This window comes from Oncorhynchus keta, chromosome 4 (assembly GCF_023373465.1).
Source record: "Oncorhynchus keta strain PuntledgeMale-10-30-2019 chromosome 4, Oket_V2, whole genome shotgun sequence".
NCBI lineage: Eukaryota > Metazoa > Chordata > Actinopteri > Salmoniformes > Salmonidae > Oncorhynchus > Oncorhynchus keta.
Genome location: NC_068424.1, coordinates 30,257,450 through 30,277,696, shown reverse-complemented (window position 1 = coordinate 30,277,696; position 20,247 = coordinate 30,257,450). Strand labels below are relative to the sequence as shown.

The following is a 20,247-nucleotide window of genomic DNA, read 5'->3' as shown; positions in this document are numbered from 1 at the left end:
CTATTTAGGAATCAGCCAAAGTAATTTGCTTACTCTAACCAAATAGATTAATGCCGGTAATTATTCCTGAGCATTTATTCCATTTGGGTCTGTGATGGCCAGGGCCAAGTTCCATTGAGATCCGTGGCTCCGGTCATGGAAACAAACATCACTTAATGTCCACTTAAGTACCTCTGTTGCAAAGGCCCAATGTCCAAATCAATCACCTGCTTAATGGCCACTGCTCCAGTATTAGAGCCGGCCTCGCTCTCTCTGCCTACTGCTCACTACTTTTACAGACCAACGGGGTGGTCTCCTTCCTCTCACACTGGAGTCCAGAGAGAGGCACCTTTTTTAAGGGTGGGAAATACCACAAACTAGTGCCAGCGTACGAACAGTTCACTCCATAAACTACATAGAGAGAGAGAGAGATCGAGAGAGAGATCGAGATAGAGAGAGAGAGAGAGAAATGTCTGCCAGACTAAGAGCAATGTCAACTGCTGGCTGCTACAATGACCTTTAAACTCTGTAGATAACCAATGACAATGTATAATTCCGTGAGAGGTTCCTGTGAGGGAGTTACTAACATCAAGACTCTGACCAACAGCAGTGCACGCTGACCATCAGCCCAACTTGAGCAGTAGTTATGGAAACCGAAGGATATATTGAATAAACACTGAAATGACAACTGTGTCTGAAAATAGATCAGTGGGCATCTGTGCTTGGCCATGCATGTTGGTGGCCTTACTTGCCAGTGTTCTAGGTGAGCGAGAATTTAGACCTACCTAGACCACACACATACACTAAATGGTTGATACACGAGAACGTATAAAAGGCAAATGTATGTCTTCGAAATATCTCATCCACAAAAGTGTGTCTGTGTGATAAAGCGAGAGACGGGGAGAGAGAGGTAGGGAGAGAGAGAACAATATATTTTTGGACTTTGCACCACTATAAGGGATGTCGAGAGTTGCTTGTCCTTTCAACACGATTCCAGGCTATATGTATTCAACCTCCCCAGGCAGTGCCAACAAGTGGCTGATTTAATAAGAGGGTTCCAGGAGAGCTCACACACACGCACACAGTAGTCTGCAGCGGTTCAGTGTATTTATAGGGAGTCTAATCTCACTGCCAGACACACAGGAAGAGAGCAAGGGGACGGCAGCTTCGTCCAACAACAACCACTCACACACACAGAATTCCAACAGGACTCATTTCTTCAACAGAGACGTCAGGGGAAATCTATGGCAGAGCGATAAGAGCAGACAAGCTGAGCACTAGATCCAGCAGCAGTCAGCCATATTGGGATGATAAAATGCCGCTTCAATCAGGGGGGGGGTCTTTTACTTCGAAGAAACAACTTGATAAGAGGGGGCCGATTTGTTTGCAGACGCCTCTCCAATGAAGACAGACAAGTTGCACAAGCCCAAGTCAAGCCTGCCCCCAAGATGGACAAAGACACAGGCGCCCTCCTTCAAAGGACACCTTTTTGTCAAATACGTGGTGAACATTGTGGACTTCACCGGCCAATAACGACTGATCCGTCAGTCCTACGCATCTCACCAGGTTCTTGAGCAGGGTTGACAGCTCCTTGGTCAGGGTGGAGAACTTGACGAAAGCTGTTCCCAGGTCAGGGTTTTCTTGGCTGATGAAGTTGCTGCCAAACTTATCCAGAGCCTGGGCATAGTTCTCCTCATTCTGGACATGGTCTAGTGGAGACAGAGGGAGAAAACCAGGGTTAGCATTCGGTTCAACAACAAGAGTGGTGGTGCTAGGCTCAAACATCCCCTAATTCCCTTTATAGAGCACAACTTTTGATCAGGGCCCATAATGCTCTGGTCAAACGTAGTGCACTGCATAGGGAATAGGGTGCCATTTGGGAAACATCCACGGAGCGGTGATCGTGGTCGAGCATTGGAAAGGTTGACATCGGCCACCTGCCTACAAATGCAACAGCTCGGCGTGCCGTCGACTCGCTTTTGCCATTTCAATCAGGTTGTCAGACTGTCAGGCTCAACATGTATGGGTGAATCATGTAAACTGGGGGTAGGTGAATGGGTTGCAGAGGAGCATCGGTAGACTGCCATTTCATTAGGAAAAATGTATTGACGCATGACGCAATGGGGTCAGACTCCCATCCGTCGTTTTAGGAGTACAGCTCCATCAGGGCCTTGTGTGTGCAAGTCTGCTTTTCCCAGCATTGCTGCTTTCCCCATCATTCAAACAGTCGCACCCATCTGGACTTATCATTAATGTAGTAGGCATAAACCGAGCATCTGGACAGTGACTGGGCTTGAACTGTATCCACTCTCAGATAGGAGACCTGAGAGAGAGGTCAGGTGAGAAAAGGCCCAGAAACCCCCTATTCAAGGCCCTAACAACCTCCAAATGAACTGACTTTATGTGGATAGAAGCTTGAAACTCTGTAATATTGAGATTCATAAGAGGGCATAATTACTCACCCAGACCAGTCTATTTATAGATAATAGCTTTTCAAGGTCTTTCACAAGCACATCCTTCCTCAAAATCCTCTCTGGGATTGGAACCGTTAACCCTCTGGTTAACGAGCCTAGAAAACTGATAAAACTCACCTTGGCCTGAGCTGTAGATCGCCTTGACCGATTTCTTCACCTTCTGCAGCGCAGTCCTGTCCTGATCCAAAGCCTGTGAACACATAACGAGCGAGAGAGAGGGTGGTTAAGGACTTATATAGTAGCATCACAGACTGGACTTTTGTAACCAAAAGACAACAACATTGTTACACTGTAAATGTTAGTAATTTCTGAGTATGAGGCTAACGCACTGAACCCCTATGAGCTATTTAGAGTGCTTGCATAAAAACGAGCATAACAACATACCAAATGCTGAAAAAGCACCAGTTGACCTAAATATGACATTCAAAATGGCCAACGGAATTCCAAACGGTTAGATTCAGTAGCATCATTAGGACAGTACTGCCCGAGGTGGAGCAGCTGTGTCTTACAATGCATCTCTTCTCCATTTTTCTGTGTTTCACAAGTGGAGAGCAAAACCCTGACAACATGCTATTCTGCTAGTCCTGCTATCCTGTCGAGGTTTAAACATCTATAAATCGTACAAATCTAGATCCTAAACGCATACACACGAGCGCACACATTTAGTATCTGTCCGAGGTCAAGATCCACTGCCTTAGATTTACGTATTGATAAAATATGGGGAAACCCCCTGAAAAGCTCTGCTGTACCTCGAGTAATGAAGTTTCTAGCACTCATTTACATATTTCCTTGATTTATGATCTGTACTAGCACAGTGATTGAATCAAAGGCAGATGTTTGTTTACAGCCGGGCGGCCATGTTGTGTTTAGTGCTGCCTGGCCAGTGCTGCCTGGCCTGTGCTGCGTCCCAAATGGCACCCCATTCCCTTCATAGTGCACAACTTTGACCGGACTCCTATGGGCCCCGGGTCAAAAGTAGTGCACTATTACCGTATGGGAAATAGGGCGCCATTCGGGAGGCAGCCTGCGATACCGACCTCCAGATCCTCTCACCGCACAGAGCGTGCAATTAAGAGACCGCTGATGTCATGCTTTTATCGCCGCTGAGGGCAGAGCTACTCTGAAACTCTGTTCTCGGCTCACAGCACTACTAACGCCTACATGGAAATGTGTTTGTTATCAAAAACTCTTGAGGAGAATTATGTGCAGAATCTCTGTGCGGAGCGAATGTTGAGTGAATGGTGTTTTTTCGATGCAGGAGTTTCTGTATCATTCGCCATTAGAGACAGATTCACTGACTGGGAGGTTGGATCTGCCAAAAACAAATGCTCAGTTGAATAGGATTTGATAGCATCACAAACAGTACTTTCACACGCACACACACACACACACACACACACACACACACACACACACACACAGAGATCATCAATGAAAGAGCTTACGGTATTCTATCCTTCAGATTTCATTTTCACATACTGTACATGTGGATTTTAAATTATCCCTGATCCACAGTAAATTAAGGTATATTTATGCTTTCCTCTTTCTCTGAGGTAAAAAACGATCCATATTTCACTCATTAAAACGGAAACTCACAGAACCATTACATTGCCACATTCACTTATGGAGAAGATAAACACCAACATAAATACACTACTTTAGGACCGGAGGGAAGGCACGCTACAACGTTGGTGGAGCTCATTAAATTTCATGCATTTTAATTAAGCCCGGCCTCAGTTGGCTCCCGGACAGTTTAACGTGGCTCTTCCCCAATTACGGCTACAGCAGTGCATGGTCCTGGGGCCCTCTCTCCCAGGGCACTGTGCTTTGATCTCTCTCCCTCTCTCTCTCTCTCTAACACAGGAGCCCGACCTGGCTCAAGTGTATATACCATTGCCTACATACAAATACTCACCTACAGTAAGTAATCTTAAATTTCAGCGTGGTCCTATCTAGACTAGAATATAAAATGAGTGTGTGATGTGTACGCGCGAAGACGGAAACCCTGTAGAGAGTGATGTTGGTACAATCAACACCCCTTTCATAAATCTGAGCCTATACCATCCAACACATTTCATTGGCTCTCGCAGTACTCCATTGTCTACAATCTAGCAAACAACCTGTTTATCCCGAAGTCTCTTTTCGTCTTAGAGAAATACTAAATGATCATGATACTGCAGACCAAGGACACCGACAAGGTCAGAGACACCATGGTGGACCCCCTGACACCCTAATCCAGGAATGGTTATTCAGTGAGGCAGTAGAGTGAGATGACTTCTCCGGAGAGAACAAAGGCAAGGCGGGCAGCAGCAGGCAGACTGCCTCTCTAATGGTGTTATAAGGGGGAGAGAGAGAGTTAGAGAGAGGGACACAGAGAGAGAGAGAGAGAGGGAGCGAGGAGCAGCTGGCACCCCCGCCAAAGTTCACCCATAATCCTCTCTGTGTCTGCTTTGTCCTAATTAAATATTCCGCTTTGATATTAACATGATTTTACATTAATACGGAACATGCTACGTCGACTTGGCGTTACAGGGGCAGGGATGTCGGATGATGTGTGTGTTGGGTACCCAGGGTCCTTGCGACTGCAGGATTCGGGCTTTTAGAGGCATTTGTCCTATTGCACCAGCATCAGTTTTCCCACAGAGTGAACCACAGTGTGGATGTCATTTGAAGCCATTTATAATTGACGACGAAGCGACACACAGTATGTGTCGGCCGTATGGATTTCAGTTACGAATGAGCCATGTCAATCATCAATGACATTACTGCCATTCAAAATAGCTAGGCCTACATATTCATCACAGCAGTACACTTTGAGATGCTTTCAGGAAAATTCACGCCGATACCCGCACATTCTCATTCCACATTTGTTGGTTTGCTGTAAAATATGCGAGCAAGTGTCAAAGAGGAGAAACGCTAGATGTGTAGGAGGGAAGTCGATTTGCCTTTTAGCATTCAGCTCAGTCTCCAAGGGACAAAATAGTTAAATGGAACACATCTCACTTGGCACAGAGTCCTCTGCACCCCCTGGCAACCAGTAAGAATGCATCTCAACTCTTGCAAGAATGCCTCACAAAGCCTGCAAACTATTCAATATAGTCAATGCTTTGTTCTGATCGACCAACGGCCAATGTTAAGCTCTGACACAGCCTAGTGTGATTGGTGAGTGTGTGGGCCAATGAGTGCAGATCTAGATCTGAATACTCAACTCAAAACAAGAGTTGGAGGATCGAGATGTATTATACCTCATTTCCTAAAAAGGGATCCTACAGCAGCTCAAAGGACATGTTCCTGTGCAGATTCCCCTGTGAAACGCCTATGACCATGAAAGCCCACTTTGTGCTGCAGTGGATTCACACAAGTCAGAGTCAGCATGCTGTTAAAGTGCCAGTACGTCCTCGCAGGGACAAGAACCCAACCCAAAGAGGTCAAGGACCCAGCAGGGAGAGGTCAGAGGTGAAGGACAGTGTGATGGGACACGGAAGGGCAGAGATGCTGCAGCTTCAACACTTCCTGGAGTTCCTGCCTTATCCTCCCAGTGCAGAGCAGACCTGGCATTTGCCCTCCAGCCCTGCTTCCACAGGAAACAGGAAGCAGCAGGCCTGACTGTCACTGAGCAGCCACCATGTCCTGGTCTGGTCTCTCTCTTAGTTATGACCAATGTTCCCTCTTAGGGGAGCACATGAGCAGGCCGTGCAGCTCCCCCGAGACTGCTGCGCAGAAGAAATATCAGCCTGCACAGAGAAGCACGAGATTGAACTTCACCCAACTTTCTGGAGTTTTCCCCTTTAGTTAACACTATCAACGTGTCCCTTTACTGTGGGAATTGTGATCGAATCGATGCAATATTAGCCACTTTCAATGCAACATACCAGAGAAAATACAAACTATGCAGGATTTTTTGTTGTTGTAGGCAGAAGGCATCGGAGTAGGATTCTATTGCATTGACATTCACGACTCAGCCCGTACTCAATACAGACCAGTGCAGCATAACCAATCAGAGCTTCAGTAGGCATTTATGCATATAGACCATTGCCATATATGGATATGTGCCATTCACTTTGAACTGGACTGTGTTTACAACATGAGTGGTCGTGAGGAGATCAAAGTGAGAGCTGCATGTAGCCATGTGTGCACATTTTATTCATATCCTTTGCTAGTTAGTAAGATATTAGCCCAGTTAAAAATAATTTGTAGTCACCAATGTGGGAGTGATTGCTTCCTACAAGAGCACAAAACGTGTACATTTCTAGACATATTCTTTGGTCTTAGAGGGGCAGTGTTGTATTTTGAGACAGGCTTGAATAAGCTAAGCAGCAAATAGGTGGAGAGTATGGGAATAATAATGGTATGGGAATAATAATGCATTTTATTTTGTAAAGTGGTTTCTTGCATCAAACAACACGACAACATTTTCAGTCACCTTCTTGTCTGAAGGACAAGTGAATAAACAGGTTAATGTATGTATGTATGTTTGTTTTTTATAAGTCTCATGGCATGTAGGCTACATTGAACACCACACACATTGTCTGCTACTGTAGGTTGGATGATAGAACAGCTATTTCCATGTCAACATGTTATGGGATGTATTTTCTTCATTATTTTTGATGGTAGGCCACTCTGGTAGGCCTATATTATGACCAAATAGCAACAGTAGACTACTTGGCCACTGTTAAAACTGTAACTTAAAACAGGTAAACCCTCAGTGTTCACAGTAAACCTGCGCCGGAAGTTGCACAGATTTTCACAACATTCAAGTTAGCTCTCAGCAGACCAGAAATTTGCTCAGTGCAGAAAAAAGGGAACATTGGTTATGACACCATGGTATTTCACTGATAACTTAAAAAAACATGTTTTCCGTGAGAAATAAAAAAAAAACACCCAGGGGATCTTTTTGTTAATTTACTGTGAAATTTGTGGATGACAAATTTCTCAATTGGTATTCCTCGCTCAGTTCATAAATGTGTCTCCCTTTAACCTCAACTCCCTCCTTTTCCCAGAGGTCCACGATCAGTCACGTGCAGAGACAGTAGTGCAATTGCCATGGAGATGGGATTGAGCTGCCTCGCACATCAACTCAACATTCTTAATTCCGTAGATTCTGGGAGGTTTCTCTAGTCTAACCGTCTGTCTGTCTGTCTGTCTGTCTGCCTGCCTGCCTGCCTGCCTGCCTGCCAGCCAGCCAGCCAGCCAGCTGTGAGAATCAGATCTGCCAGTGTACCGTTCTCTTTCTCAGACCCAGTGAGTAGGTCATGACAGACTGCTTGGCCGGCAGGTTGGGCCAGTAACCGAAAGGTCGCTGGTTGGAATCCCTTAGCTGACAAGGTGAAAAATCTGTCAATTTGCCCTTTAGCAAGACACTTAACCCTAATTGCTCCTGTAAGTCGCTCTGGATATGAGCATCTGCTAATTGGCTTCAAGGTGGCAGCCCAACACTGTACTTTACAAATGATTTGCCAATTGTCTCACAAAAAGCGTAACCCTTTATGTATGCTGATGACTGAACACACCAGACATCAGCACCTACAGCCAGCGTGAGTTCACTGAGACTCTTAGCAAGGAGCTACCGTCAGTGTCAGAATGGGTAATTAACAATAAACAGGTCTTAAATACATCTAAAACCAAAAGCATTTTATTCGGTTCAAAGCCTTCTCCTAGACCTAAACCTCAACTGGAGCCGTGTTGTAAAGGGTGTGGTCGTTGAAGACGCTGAACTCCCAGGAGTAACATTGGATGGTCAGTTATCATGTTCAAGATGGGGAGAGTTATGTCTGTTCTAAAAATGAAAATATGTTCTGTGTTTTGGAAACAAAGATCAACTATACTAGGCTTTGATCTCATCCCATCTTGATTACTGACCAGTAATACGGTCGGGTGCTGCAAAGAAAAACCCGGCAAAGCTGCATCTGGCTCAAAACCAAGCAGCCCGCCGTGTCCTTAACTGCACACACAGAACTAACATCGACAACATGGATGACAGTCTTTCATGGTTGAGGGGAACTTGACTACTTCTTTTTTTTATTTTTTAAAGAACACCACTTGTGTAACCTTCAAATGAAACCCCAAATGTTCTCGAACTTGGAATTTCATTTAAAGTCATAATTGTCATATCTGGCAGAGCACCCAGCTATTAAAGCGAGATAGTGCACCTGTTACCCATGCCACAACACTTGTATAATCTATTTGCATTCACTTCAAACAGACATACATACCACACCAGACACGCCACTATGGGGTATCTTCACGGTACACGAACCAAAAACAGATTTAACGCGTCGCTCAGTTATGTATAGAGCCATGCCATCGTGGAATGCTCTGCCACCAGAGATTACTCAGGCAAAAAGATTTATCTTTTAACCTTTTTTTTTTTAAGATCTAAAGATTTAATGTATAAGAATATGAATATGTACAGTTGAAGTCGGAAGTTTACAAACACTTAGGTTGGAGTCATTAAAACTCGTTTTTCAACCACTCCACAAATTATCAAACTATAGTTTTGGCAAGTCGGTTAGGACATCTACTTTGTGCATGACACAAGTAATTCTTCCAACAATTGTTTACAGGCAAATTATTTAACTGATAATTCACAGTATCACAATTCCAGTGGGTCAGAAGGTTACATACACTATGTTGACTGTGCCTTTAAACAGCTTGGAAAATTCAAGAAAACAATGTCATGGCTTTACATGCTTCTGATAGGCTAATTGCGTCATTTGGAGGTGTACCTGAGGATGTATTTAAAGGCCTACCTACAAGCTCAGTGCCTCTTTGCTTAACATCATGGGAAAATCAAAAGAAATCTGCCAAAACCTCAGAAAAAAATGTGTGGACCTCCACAATTTTCAAACGTTCATCTGTACAAACAATAGTACGCAAGTATAAACACCATGGGACCACGCAGCCGTCATACCACTCAGGAAGGAGTCGCGTACTGTCTCCTAGAGATGAACATACTTTGGTGCGAAAAGAGCAAATCAATCCCAGAACAACAGCAAAGGACCTTGTGAAGATGTTGGAGGAAACAGGTACAAAAGTATCTATATATCCACAGTAAAACGAGTCCTTTATCGACATAACCTGAAAGGCCGATTAGCAAGGAAGAAGCCACTGCTTCAAAACCGCCATAAAAAAGCCAGACTACGGTTTCAACTGCACATGGGGCGAAAGAACATACTTTTTGGAGAAATGTCCTCTGGTCTGAGGAAACAAAAATAGAACTGTTTGGCCATAATGTTATGTTTGGATGAAAAGGGGGAGGCTTGAAGCTGAAGAACACCATCCCAACCGTGAAGCACGGGGATGGCAGCATCGTGTTGTAGGGATGCTTTCCTGCAGGAGGGACTGGTGCACTTCACAAAATAGAACGACAGAAAATTATGTGGATATATTGAAGCAACATCTCAAGCTTGGTCGCAAATGGCTCTTCCAAATGGACAATGACCCCAAGCATACTGCCAAAGTTGTGGCAAAAATGGCTTAAGGACAACAAAGTCAAGGTATTGGAGTGGCCATCACAAAGCCCTGACCTCAATCCTATAGAAAATTTGTGAGCAGAACGGAAAAAGCATGTGCGAGCAAGGAGGCCTACAAACCTGACTCGGTTACACCAGCTCTGTCAGGAAGAATGGGCCAAAATTCACCTAACTTATTGTTGGAAGCTTGTGGAAGGCTACCCGAAACGACATTTGACCCAAGTGAAACAATTTAAAGGCAACGCTACCAAATACTAATTGAGTGTATGTAAACTTCTGACCCACTGGGAATATGATGAAAGAAATAAAAGCTGAAAAAAAGAATTCTATCTACTATTATTCTGACTTTCACATTCTTAAAATAAAGTAGTGATCCTAACTAACCTAAGACAGGGAATTTATACTAGGATTAAATGAAAAACTGAGTTTAAATGTATTTGGCTAAGGTGTATGTAAACTTCTGACTTCAACTGTATATATGAATCGTGGATAAATAGTATTTTTGTTGTCTCTTGGTGTCGTTCTTATACAGTGCACTTGGAAAGTATTCAGGCCTCTTGACTTTTTCCACATTTTGTTACTTTACAGCCTTATTCTAAAATAGATTACATACATTTTTTCCTCATCAAAGTACTGAGTAAAGGGAAAGGAAAGGGAAAGAGGGATACCTAGTCAGTTGTACAACTGAATGCATTCAACTGAAATGTGTCTTCCGCATTTAACCCAACCCCTCTGAAAGGGTCTGAATAATAATGTAAATGTGATACACGTCATGGGGAATTGTGTGATACACATACTTTTCAGCAGCAGGGACTGTGAGACTAGTCAAAAGGGGGAAAAAACGATTGAATCCATTTTAGAACAAGTCTGTAACATAACAAAATGTGGAAAAAGTGCAGTTGGAAAGTATTCAGACACCTTGACATTTTCATATTTAGTTATGTTACAGCCTTTTTCAAAAATGTATAAAATTGTATTTTTCCCTCTGACTTGTCTCCCAGTCCCTGATGCTGAAAAACATTCCCACAGCATGATGCTGCCACCACCATGCTTCACCGTAGGGATGGTGCCAGGTTTCCTCCAGATGTGACACTTGGCATTCAGGCCAAAGAGTTCAATTTTGGTTTTCGCCAGACTAAAGAATCTTGTTTCTCATGGTCTGAGAGTCCTTTGAGTGCCTTTTGGCTAACTCCAAGTGGGCTGTCATGTGCCTATTACTGATGAGTGGCTTCCGTCTGGCCACTCTGCCTTTTACTGAGTAGTGGCTTCCGTCTGGCCACTACCATAAAGGCCTGATTGGTGGAGTGCTGCAGAGATGGTTGCCCTTCTGGAAGGTTCTCCCATCGCCACAGAGGAACTCTGAAGCTCTGTCAGAGTGACCATCAAGTTCTTGGTCACCTCCCCGACCAAGGCCTTTCTCCCCCGATTGCTCAGTTTAGCCGGGTGGCCAGCTCTAGGAAGAGTCTTGGGGGTTCCAAACTTCTTCCATTTAAGAATGATGGAGGCCACTGTGTCCTTGGAGACCTTCAATGCTGCAGAAATGTTTTGGTACCCTTCCCCAGATCTGTGCCTTGACATAATCTTGTCTACAGACAATTCCTTCGACCTCATGGCTTGGTTTTTGCTCTGACATGCACTGTCAACTGTCGGACCTTATATAGACAGGTGTGTGCCTTTCCAAATAATGTCCAATCAATTGAATTTACCACTAGTGGACTCCAATCAAGTAGAAACATCTCAAGGATGATCAATGGAAACAGGATGCACCTGAGCTCAATTTCGAGTCTCACAGCAAAGGGTCTGAATACATGTAAATATGGTGTTTCTGTTTTTTACCGTCCCAAAATGTTTTGCATGTCAGCGGTCAAGTTTTCAAGATATTGGACTTTCAAGAAGCAAAGTGTCACCGGCCACATCCTCATGATGCAAAATGGACAGTGGACAATAAAAATGTAGTTTTTGAGTGAAACTTCCCTTTAACCTCCCCTTACTTTGAGACTTTCATTTTAGAACTTCACCTCTATGCACTCAAATGTGATCACACAAGCACAGGACACAGAAAATCGAAAGACCGATACATCTTGAAGGTGAGCCAAGTACAAAACTGATGACACGGGGGAAATGTGTCATCATGCCTCGCGGCGAGCGCGTAAGTGTTGAGTGGAGGTCAAACCAGCGTGGCTCGAGCAAACTTCAGTAAGTCAATAATTAAGACGCCAAAGAGTGGTTTGACTTTGACAAGAGCATATGCCTCTAGAACTGAACGTTGTCTTCCCCATTGCATTTTGTCCGAAAATGGGGCGGGATTCTAACAGGAAAGGCGGAGAACAGTTTTCCATTGGCAGGACACAAGTGAACATCCCTTTCTCTGGCCTGGAGCTGGGGGAAGCCTGAACGCTCCCAGTCAGGAAGATTTAAATAAGAGGATTTAACATTTCCAAAGGTCAGACTATGTCACAAAGAACAATTTAGGGCAGCTTTTGGGTGGAGAACTGAAGAGAACCAAATGCTCAGCATAACACACCCCAGACGTTGAGTGAAAATAGAATTAGCTAATTAAAGAGCAAGGCAATGGCCCTAACACTGTAAACTTTGAGGGACATTGGTGGTGCAAGAACCTCTTCTATACAGTAGGCTAACATATGGAACAAGGGTACTTCACTTGTAGGGACTTAGGAAGACGAACCAATCATTGATGCCAGAGAGTGTCACAGGGCCTAGGGAGAGTGTCCTAGCCCTAACTCAGCTGTTGGTGTTGGCCAGAGAGGGAGGCAGGGCAGGGAAGGGAACATATGTTGAGTAGAGGCTGGCTGCTCAGCTGGCTTGGCTGTGGTTGGTCTGAACAGGCAATGGAGGAGGACTGTGAGGCAGCTTCCGGTGTTGAGAGGAGACTGACTGCTTGTCAGGACTGGAGAAGTGGAGTACACAAGCCATCGTGTGTTACCACACTGGTGACTTCCTACATCTCTACATCCTTCTCTTGTGAGCGTATTTTATCACACCATACACCACTGCCCACATGGGCTCAAACAAGCATAACTTTATCAATCTCATGTTGGAGTCAGTCATAATTCATAAATGAGGAACAGTAAGCCGCCCTATATAGTTCCATTACATCATTATTCATATGAATGGAACAAACTGAGACTGGGGACTGGAGGTACCTCAGTGATGATTAAAACATGACAGCGTCAGCCACATCTCCAAAAGTAGCTCCATTTAGAAGAGTGAGAATAGAAACACAAGGGGGGAGCAGAGGGATTTTCAGGGCAAACATTCACCACAAAGCTATTCGCATGAGGCTGAGTTGCCTGCCGGGACCCCAGAGAAACAAAGGTTTTTGTCATAAACTCAACTGTCCCCACCAACCTCAATTATGACAGTCACCAATTCCATGATTAAATCCTCCTTTCACTAGATATGGGATATTTATTTGACCTTTAACTAGCTAGGCAAGTCTTGTTATTATTTTCAATGATGGCCTAGGAACCGTGGGTTAACAGGGCAGAACGACAAATGTGTACCGTGTCAACTCAGGGGTTTGAACTTGCAACCTTCCAGTTACTAGTCCAACACTCTAACCACTAGGCTACCCTGCCACCCCAGGGATATGCTTGCTTAGCGCTCACCTGAATACAATAGAGAGCAGGTTAACTTGAGGGTTGCTTGAGGTTACCTTTAAAGCAAAGATTAAGAGGAAATTCCTTTTGAGCAAATGTTTACATTTTAAAGAGTACAAGACCTCTTAGCTGAATTCCTTCTCCGTCTATTTAATTCAAAAATAAATATTTTAGATGCAATACAAACACCTTCTGTTGTTATCAACCATCAAGCAAATTTGAATTATTTAGAACACCGTCAGCCAGGAGGGAAATCATCTGAAAACACTCCGACTGTCACAAAAGGCTCCAAGAATCTCTCTCACTAATGTGGTGTAGTTCAGAAATGAGGCCTGAGAGTATGAGCGCAGTAAGCTGAACCCCAAAATCCTCCAGTAACACAAACAAACCATTCAACTCAAAGTAACCATGGTTATCACTATTATCCCTCTTATCAGTGATCGGTGGATATCTCTACAAACTCAGCTTCCGGCCCTCAACCCCACAATGCAGTAGATCCAAAGGTATCTGGCTGTGACAGCCAAGGGGACGAGCCGCTCACTCCGCTTCGATAAAACGCCCAATCAGAAGTAGCGCATTATTTCTAGTCCCTGAGTGGTTGCATTCCATTTCACACCACATGGCCTTGAGCCCTGTACCAGAGTTGCAGCCTACATTCCTGCGCTTTACAGCATTCCTTGGAGTTTTCTGTGGACGTGTATCAAGTTTCACAGATTATGGGAGTCCGTCGGGTGAAAGAACCACAGGTGTATCCATTCCCACTGGCCACGGTGATAGACACACACTTGAGCAATAGGCTATATCAAACAGTTTGATGATTATGTCCTCGGTATGTCCTCACAGCTTCAGACATGGCCTCCCCTCTACCGCATAATGTGTGACGACCCTCCCACTCTGTCTGCCGAATCCTTTCTCTTTGCTCTTGTTTTCCTTAATAGGATGTCGGTGGGCGGAGCCGGGAGGGTCGTCAGAGAAATGGGACACACCTGGGCTCGGGTGTGTCCCAGGATAAATGCACCTCTTCCCCATTCATTGGAGAGGCTCTCTCCATGCAGACACCTCTATAGATTTTCTTGTGGCCTTTTGGTTGTTTGCTTTGGCACCTTTCAACACCCCGCATTATCACATTTATGCATGCAAAACACTCACTTACACACACCATTGTTAATTGTATTTAGTTTACTTTATTTAATAAATATATTTTGTTATTCCTTGTCTCCACGTTGTCTCCCTTTTGTTACGAACTTTGAGCCGGTTCGTGACAAATGTCACTAAAGAACTAAAGCCATTCAGGAGATAACCATAGCTGAAATATTGGTGTATCCTAGACCTCCTAGACCTGCTAGACAACATAATTTTCATGTTATAAGACTTCCTCTCATTGTTATCTAGTAGCTATCAACCGTCCTAAGGCAGTGTTGATGCAGTTCCAGGGGGCAGAGCCGGCTCTATGTGGCGGCAAAGCTGGGCATTGACCACCCAGATAGTATTTGTGCCCCCACCTCCCCCAGTTTTGTTTCTCCATAAACATAACAAATGATATATGAATCACAATGACCAGTTTTGCTCATGTAGTGTTGTCGGGCCTGCTAGTAGCACAGACTGGAACAGACGCGTTGATAGGTGCGCACTTATGATTTGAGGGGGGTAATAATGTAACATTTTGTTGTTAAAATCCCTAAATGCATTCTGATTGGGCACCTAGCCATGCGATGTCATAAGGTATCATCACCTTCATTACCTTGTTTAGATAAATCATTGGATCCCACCTGGGGCGTGGTTACATTAACCGTTTTTTTCTCACAGAGAAGGGGAAAGTTGTTTACTTTTCCAGATCGCTGCAGCTAATAATAGGCTAAATAGTAGCTACTAGCTTCGGTAAATTTGGGTAGCCGCGAGCTGCATCATTTTAGCTGGCTAAGCAGCGTGGGTATCCAAACATGGCTGGACACTGCCAAGAGCAAAAAAAACAGGGGACCCCCACGTCAAGAGCGATTCCGAGCTCAATGAGCAGCCTGCTGGCCCAACCACCGAGGTTCAGCATGTTACATCGACGAACATCCCAGCTTGTCGAGCAGGCATTTGAGAGGGACCTGACAAGTACATTTTGCCAGGAAGGAGAATGGAATCAGAAACTTCTCATGAGGTTCAGCACAGCATGGAGGAGGCTGCAACTCATCTAAATGGTAAGCTACAACCTTTATGGCCCTGGCCCGCCGTGCCAGAATTATTCATTCATTGGTTGACCCTAACGTAAGCCCACTGGTTGTTTGGATTTTTTAAATGTAATGTATAGTTTAGGCCTTTGCTTTTTACTTCAATGCATCTTTTGGATTTATCTGTGATTTTTAATGTCATTGCTTGCTTTTGCGGTTCTCATTGTTATTGATAGATGTCCAGCTTTGTATAATTTGACGGGTATCGGGACAATTACCAATGTAGCCAATTGGTTGTGCTCTGAGGTGATGTTAAACTCGGTCCCGTGTGGCTCAGTTGGTAGAGCATGGCACTTGCAACGCCAGGGTTTTGGGTTCTGGGTTCAATTTCTACGGGGGACCAGTACGAAAAAGTATGAAAATGTATGCGCTCACTACTGTAAGTCGCTCTGGATAAGAGCGTCTGCTAAACGACTAAGATGTCAAATTGGCAGTGCATCTAACGTTACCCTTTCATCGAGCTGACTGGCGGTAGCCTTCTGTCCATGGTCCTGAATTGATGGTTACGGTGTGTGCCGTTTTAATGACTGCATCTTGGTCTACCAGTCTTCGTGGGGCTTCTCTTCAACATCGCATGCTTTCTTGTGTGCAAAATGACAGTAGTTGTGTATATGGCTGCATTTCAAACAGGCCTCCATTTTAGTACATTTGGTATGTAGGACCAATACCGCGTGTAGCCTAAATCACTCGGTTATCATTCATTTGCATTACACAGTCGTCGTGTGATAGGCTACTGTAAAAGGGATGTCAATACCATGAAAACGACACAGTCTACTTTGTTCACCCCCTCCCTGCTCTCTTGCTATAGCGTGTGTGTGTGAGTTCCTATCGGAATGGGCATTTACTCTTAATCGCGGCAGATTCAAATGAGCTACTGTTGTGTAGGACATTTCACATCAGCTATGACTATAGAATACGCACTTAGTCTGATTTAGCTTGCTTTTCTGGAACTTGATACTGTCCCACGGAGAAGTGGCGCCTTGATTACGCTCATTGCGCAGCGCCACAAATTTGACAGAAATGTAATCTAAGTTGTAATTATTGAAGTTGAAGCCTGTCAGAATCGTTGATAAGCTCGTGGTGCTCATCGAGCTGATCTTCACGTGTTGGCAGGCGCAAATGATGTGCAGGCCTTCTACTCCAGATATGGCGGCATTTTCGATACACATGTCGCACTGGGGACGCATATCATTCGCGTGTTATTATACAAAGCGACGGTTTGTTGACTGTGTACGGCTACATTTCATATACATGTTTGTACCTACAGTATGAGAAGTAGTAAGACCAATCTACCTTGTTTTATTGGAGCTCTAAAGCAATACTAGTTGTGCCCCCCCACCTCACATGGATTTAAAAAGCCCCCTCGGGCATGTCATCCTGGAGCCGGGCCTGCCAGGGGGGCAGAGTGACCTCTGTAGGCTCTAGGAAAGCCTTGCCGTTCAAACGGAGCAAGCGTGTGTAAATCCACATCTGAGCCAACAAGCCATCCCCTGGCAGGCATGTTCAGCACTTCAGATGAAACACTATATCAAGTGCCCAGCTGACAACACACACACGGTCCCAGGCACAGCACCATTGTGTCCTCTTGAAACAGAGTCAGCCTTGGAGTATTTCCCCCTCAGGCCAGGAGAGGAGCATGCATCAGTGAGCATTGAGCAGTGCTGCCTTCCTCCAACCCCCAGGCCAGTTCTAGAGGAAGGCCATTGACCCAAGCACTCACAAACTCAAGAGAAGAGGGGCTCGTTCATTATCACATAAATGATGGGAAAGAAAAGCAGATTTAAGCTATTTTGTTTCAATACTGGTTCAGACATGCATCCCATTGCCAATTTGCCACGCCTCAGGATGAAGAGGTCTTGTGACCCGGTTAAGACCTCAAAACATCCTTTCCAAACCTCCTTAAAGAAATCCTCCAGCGATATTTTGAATCTATCTGTGGCGTGCCTCTTTCACAGTGGGAGGGTTTTGGGCTTTGTGTTCGGATGCTGTTTCAGTTGCTTGTTTGTTGGTTTGTTTGCTGTCTGAGTGACCAAGGGATTTGGATAATCAGTCTCTGGCCCGGGCTTCCAGCTGTTGGCCTACCTTCTCTTCCTGCCACAGCTGCACTGCATATATCATCAAGGGCTATTAGCAGACAGCGGATTAGCCCCTGACCAGGCTTAGCTCCGGCAGTGGGGCTGTCAGGGCTCTGATCCCTGCTCGTTCTCTGATTTATGCAAAGGGGGGGTGGGGGATACTGAGTGGCCACTGTTGTTAAATGGACTCAGACATGGACTCAAGACACCCCCACTGCCTGATCGCCAGCCTTCTCCTCTAACTCTCTAATGGAACTCAGCAACAAGAGTCATCAGATACTATAGGCTTATATGGTACTTTTAAACAGTGAACTACGATTTGACCCCCCTTGTATTACCATGGGAGATACTGCCTCGCTCGGGGGATTATGAGTCAGATTTCTAAGGCTGACAGTTTACCTAACGAGCACTTTTTATAGGACAGCCTTTGCTTGCACTTTTTGTTTTGTGGTTGAACTAGGATGGAAAATGTGATGGGCCGTCAGTGAGAGAGAGCCAAGTCATGCAATATGCCGATAAACACTGTTCTGTTTAATTTGCCTGCATGTGACACAGGGGACAAATTCTAAAAAGCCTCAACTTAATCAATAATTCAGCTAGCCACATCTGTCCTGAGTTGTGAATGTTGTTGAGGTAAGAAGCCTGCATTCACTTTGTTACGTAAAACCCGGATATGACGAAACCTGTCTCGTTCTCTTGAATTATTCAAAGTCTTCACAAGACTTGTTCTCAATAGGAACATTGTATCATACCAAAGCGAAAAATGTAGGCTAGAACAGATCTTTCTCGTCGCTGGTTGTAGAAAAACCATGCAAAAAAAAAAGCAGAAAACCACATCAATATACAGTTTCCTATCCTGTCGCTAAAGGTAGATATTCAAACAGCTGATGTCTCCATTTTATGGTTTACCAACAGGTCTTGGGTAGCCTCTCCCAGTTTAATATGGCAGATGGATCCACTGTTTTCTAATTAGATATGTTGCACGTGAGGATAAACATGTGCATCTCACTCAGGCACATTGAGATGGAATCTCCTTCAAGTGTAAACGACATGTCAAAACAAATGTGTGTCATCGTGGGCCAACGGTGTTACGTTTACATGTCGTTTGGACCGAGGCCCACAAATTAAGTTGTGTCATACATATCCTGAGGTATGCAGCAGATTTTCTCAGTAAAGTAGACCCTGAAGCAGGTTTTCCGGCAACATTTTAAATGAAATTTACCGGAAGCAAATGCATTGGGTGCGTAACCTGATTAAGGCGTCCGCCCACTCTGCTCAGAATGACATAAATCACATTTCGATAATGGTAAATCACATTAGCAGAACATAGAAATCGAGGACGCAACGACGTGCGGTCCTTCTTACCGAATTCTGATGCACACTTTGAAGATGTTAGAATAACTGTCCACATTTACGTTTCCTCAGCCAACAAGACAAGTAATGAACAGCAAAATTACTAGCCTACTATCCCCATAGTAGAAAAGATGACCTATTCAATTGGTCAGCTTGTCGAGAAAGAAATAGCCTATTCCAAACGGACTCTGGGACAGTTGTGGGACGATAGATCCCAAATTCAAACAACCACTAGGCCTAGTCTACATAAAATAAATACGATGAGGCTGATGCAACAGATCAGAATGTTTAGCTTAACATTTTGATAAACTATTATTTATTCACATTATAAGCGCTGCAGGTCTGGGCTACGTGTGAATGTTCGTTCCGTAATGCAATTAACGGGAAAACACTGTCAAACAGGACCGCACATGCGAGCGGTTTCATGTGACAGAGCTTAAAATATCCGTACACATTTAGAAAGAATGGAGATCTAATATGTAGCAACTAGCATGGGTTGCTAATATGACTAAGATTGTGCCTTCGGCTACTGGACAATGTAATAATGTTGATATAAAATAATTGCATCCACAGATAGGGTGTGATTTTGGCTAGGCTACTTTGAAGCAGGGTAAAACATGCCTCATAATATGTAGTAAAACGTTCAGGTTTCAAACAATTAAGTATATGTTTTCTAAATGCATACTGCCTTCAGCTCATTGCAAAGTGGTGTGTGATGCACGTTGCCTATGCATTTGCTGTGTGAGATGCTTTGGCAGCAGCTCTCATGCTGTCTGACAGATTTTTCGCTATCTGTATGCTGTACAAGTGTGATAAATAAGGTACATAATGATTATACTGTACACACGCGCCAATTTAATTTCACAAAATGATGTGAATCAATCTATACACAATAAGCATTGGCCGGTCAAATGTATTGCAATCGACTGGTATTTCCATCAATGAATAGTTTAAAAAGCATTATTTCGCAATGTGATTTTCTTCTTCTTCTCCCGGACAGTTGGCCACCAGGAGTTTGATTTATTGACTTAAAAAAATATATATACGTAGGCCAAAAG

The 20,247-nt window shown here is 44.2% G+C and overlaps 1 protein-coding gene across 1 annotated transcript in view; it reads right to left on the bottom strand.

Moving 5' to 3' along the window:
* The window catches only part of LOC118373309 (arf-GAP with SH3 domain, ANK repeat and PH domain-containing protein 1), a 70,131-nt gene that overhangs the window by 41,278 nt on the left and 8,606 nt on the right, over positions 1-20,247 (bottom strand). Inside the window, 2 exon segments of the mRNA XM_052505466.1 lie at positions 1,543-1,688; positions 2,571-2,643. Coding sequence (XP_052361426.1) covers positions 1,543-1,688; positions 2,571-2,643 — 219 coding nt within the window.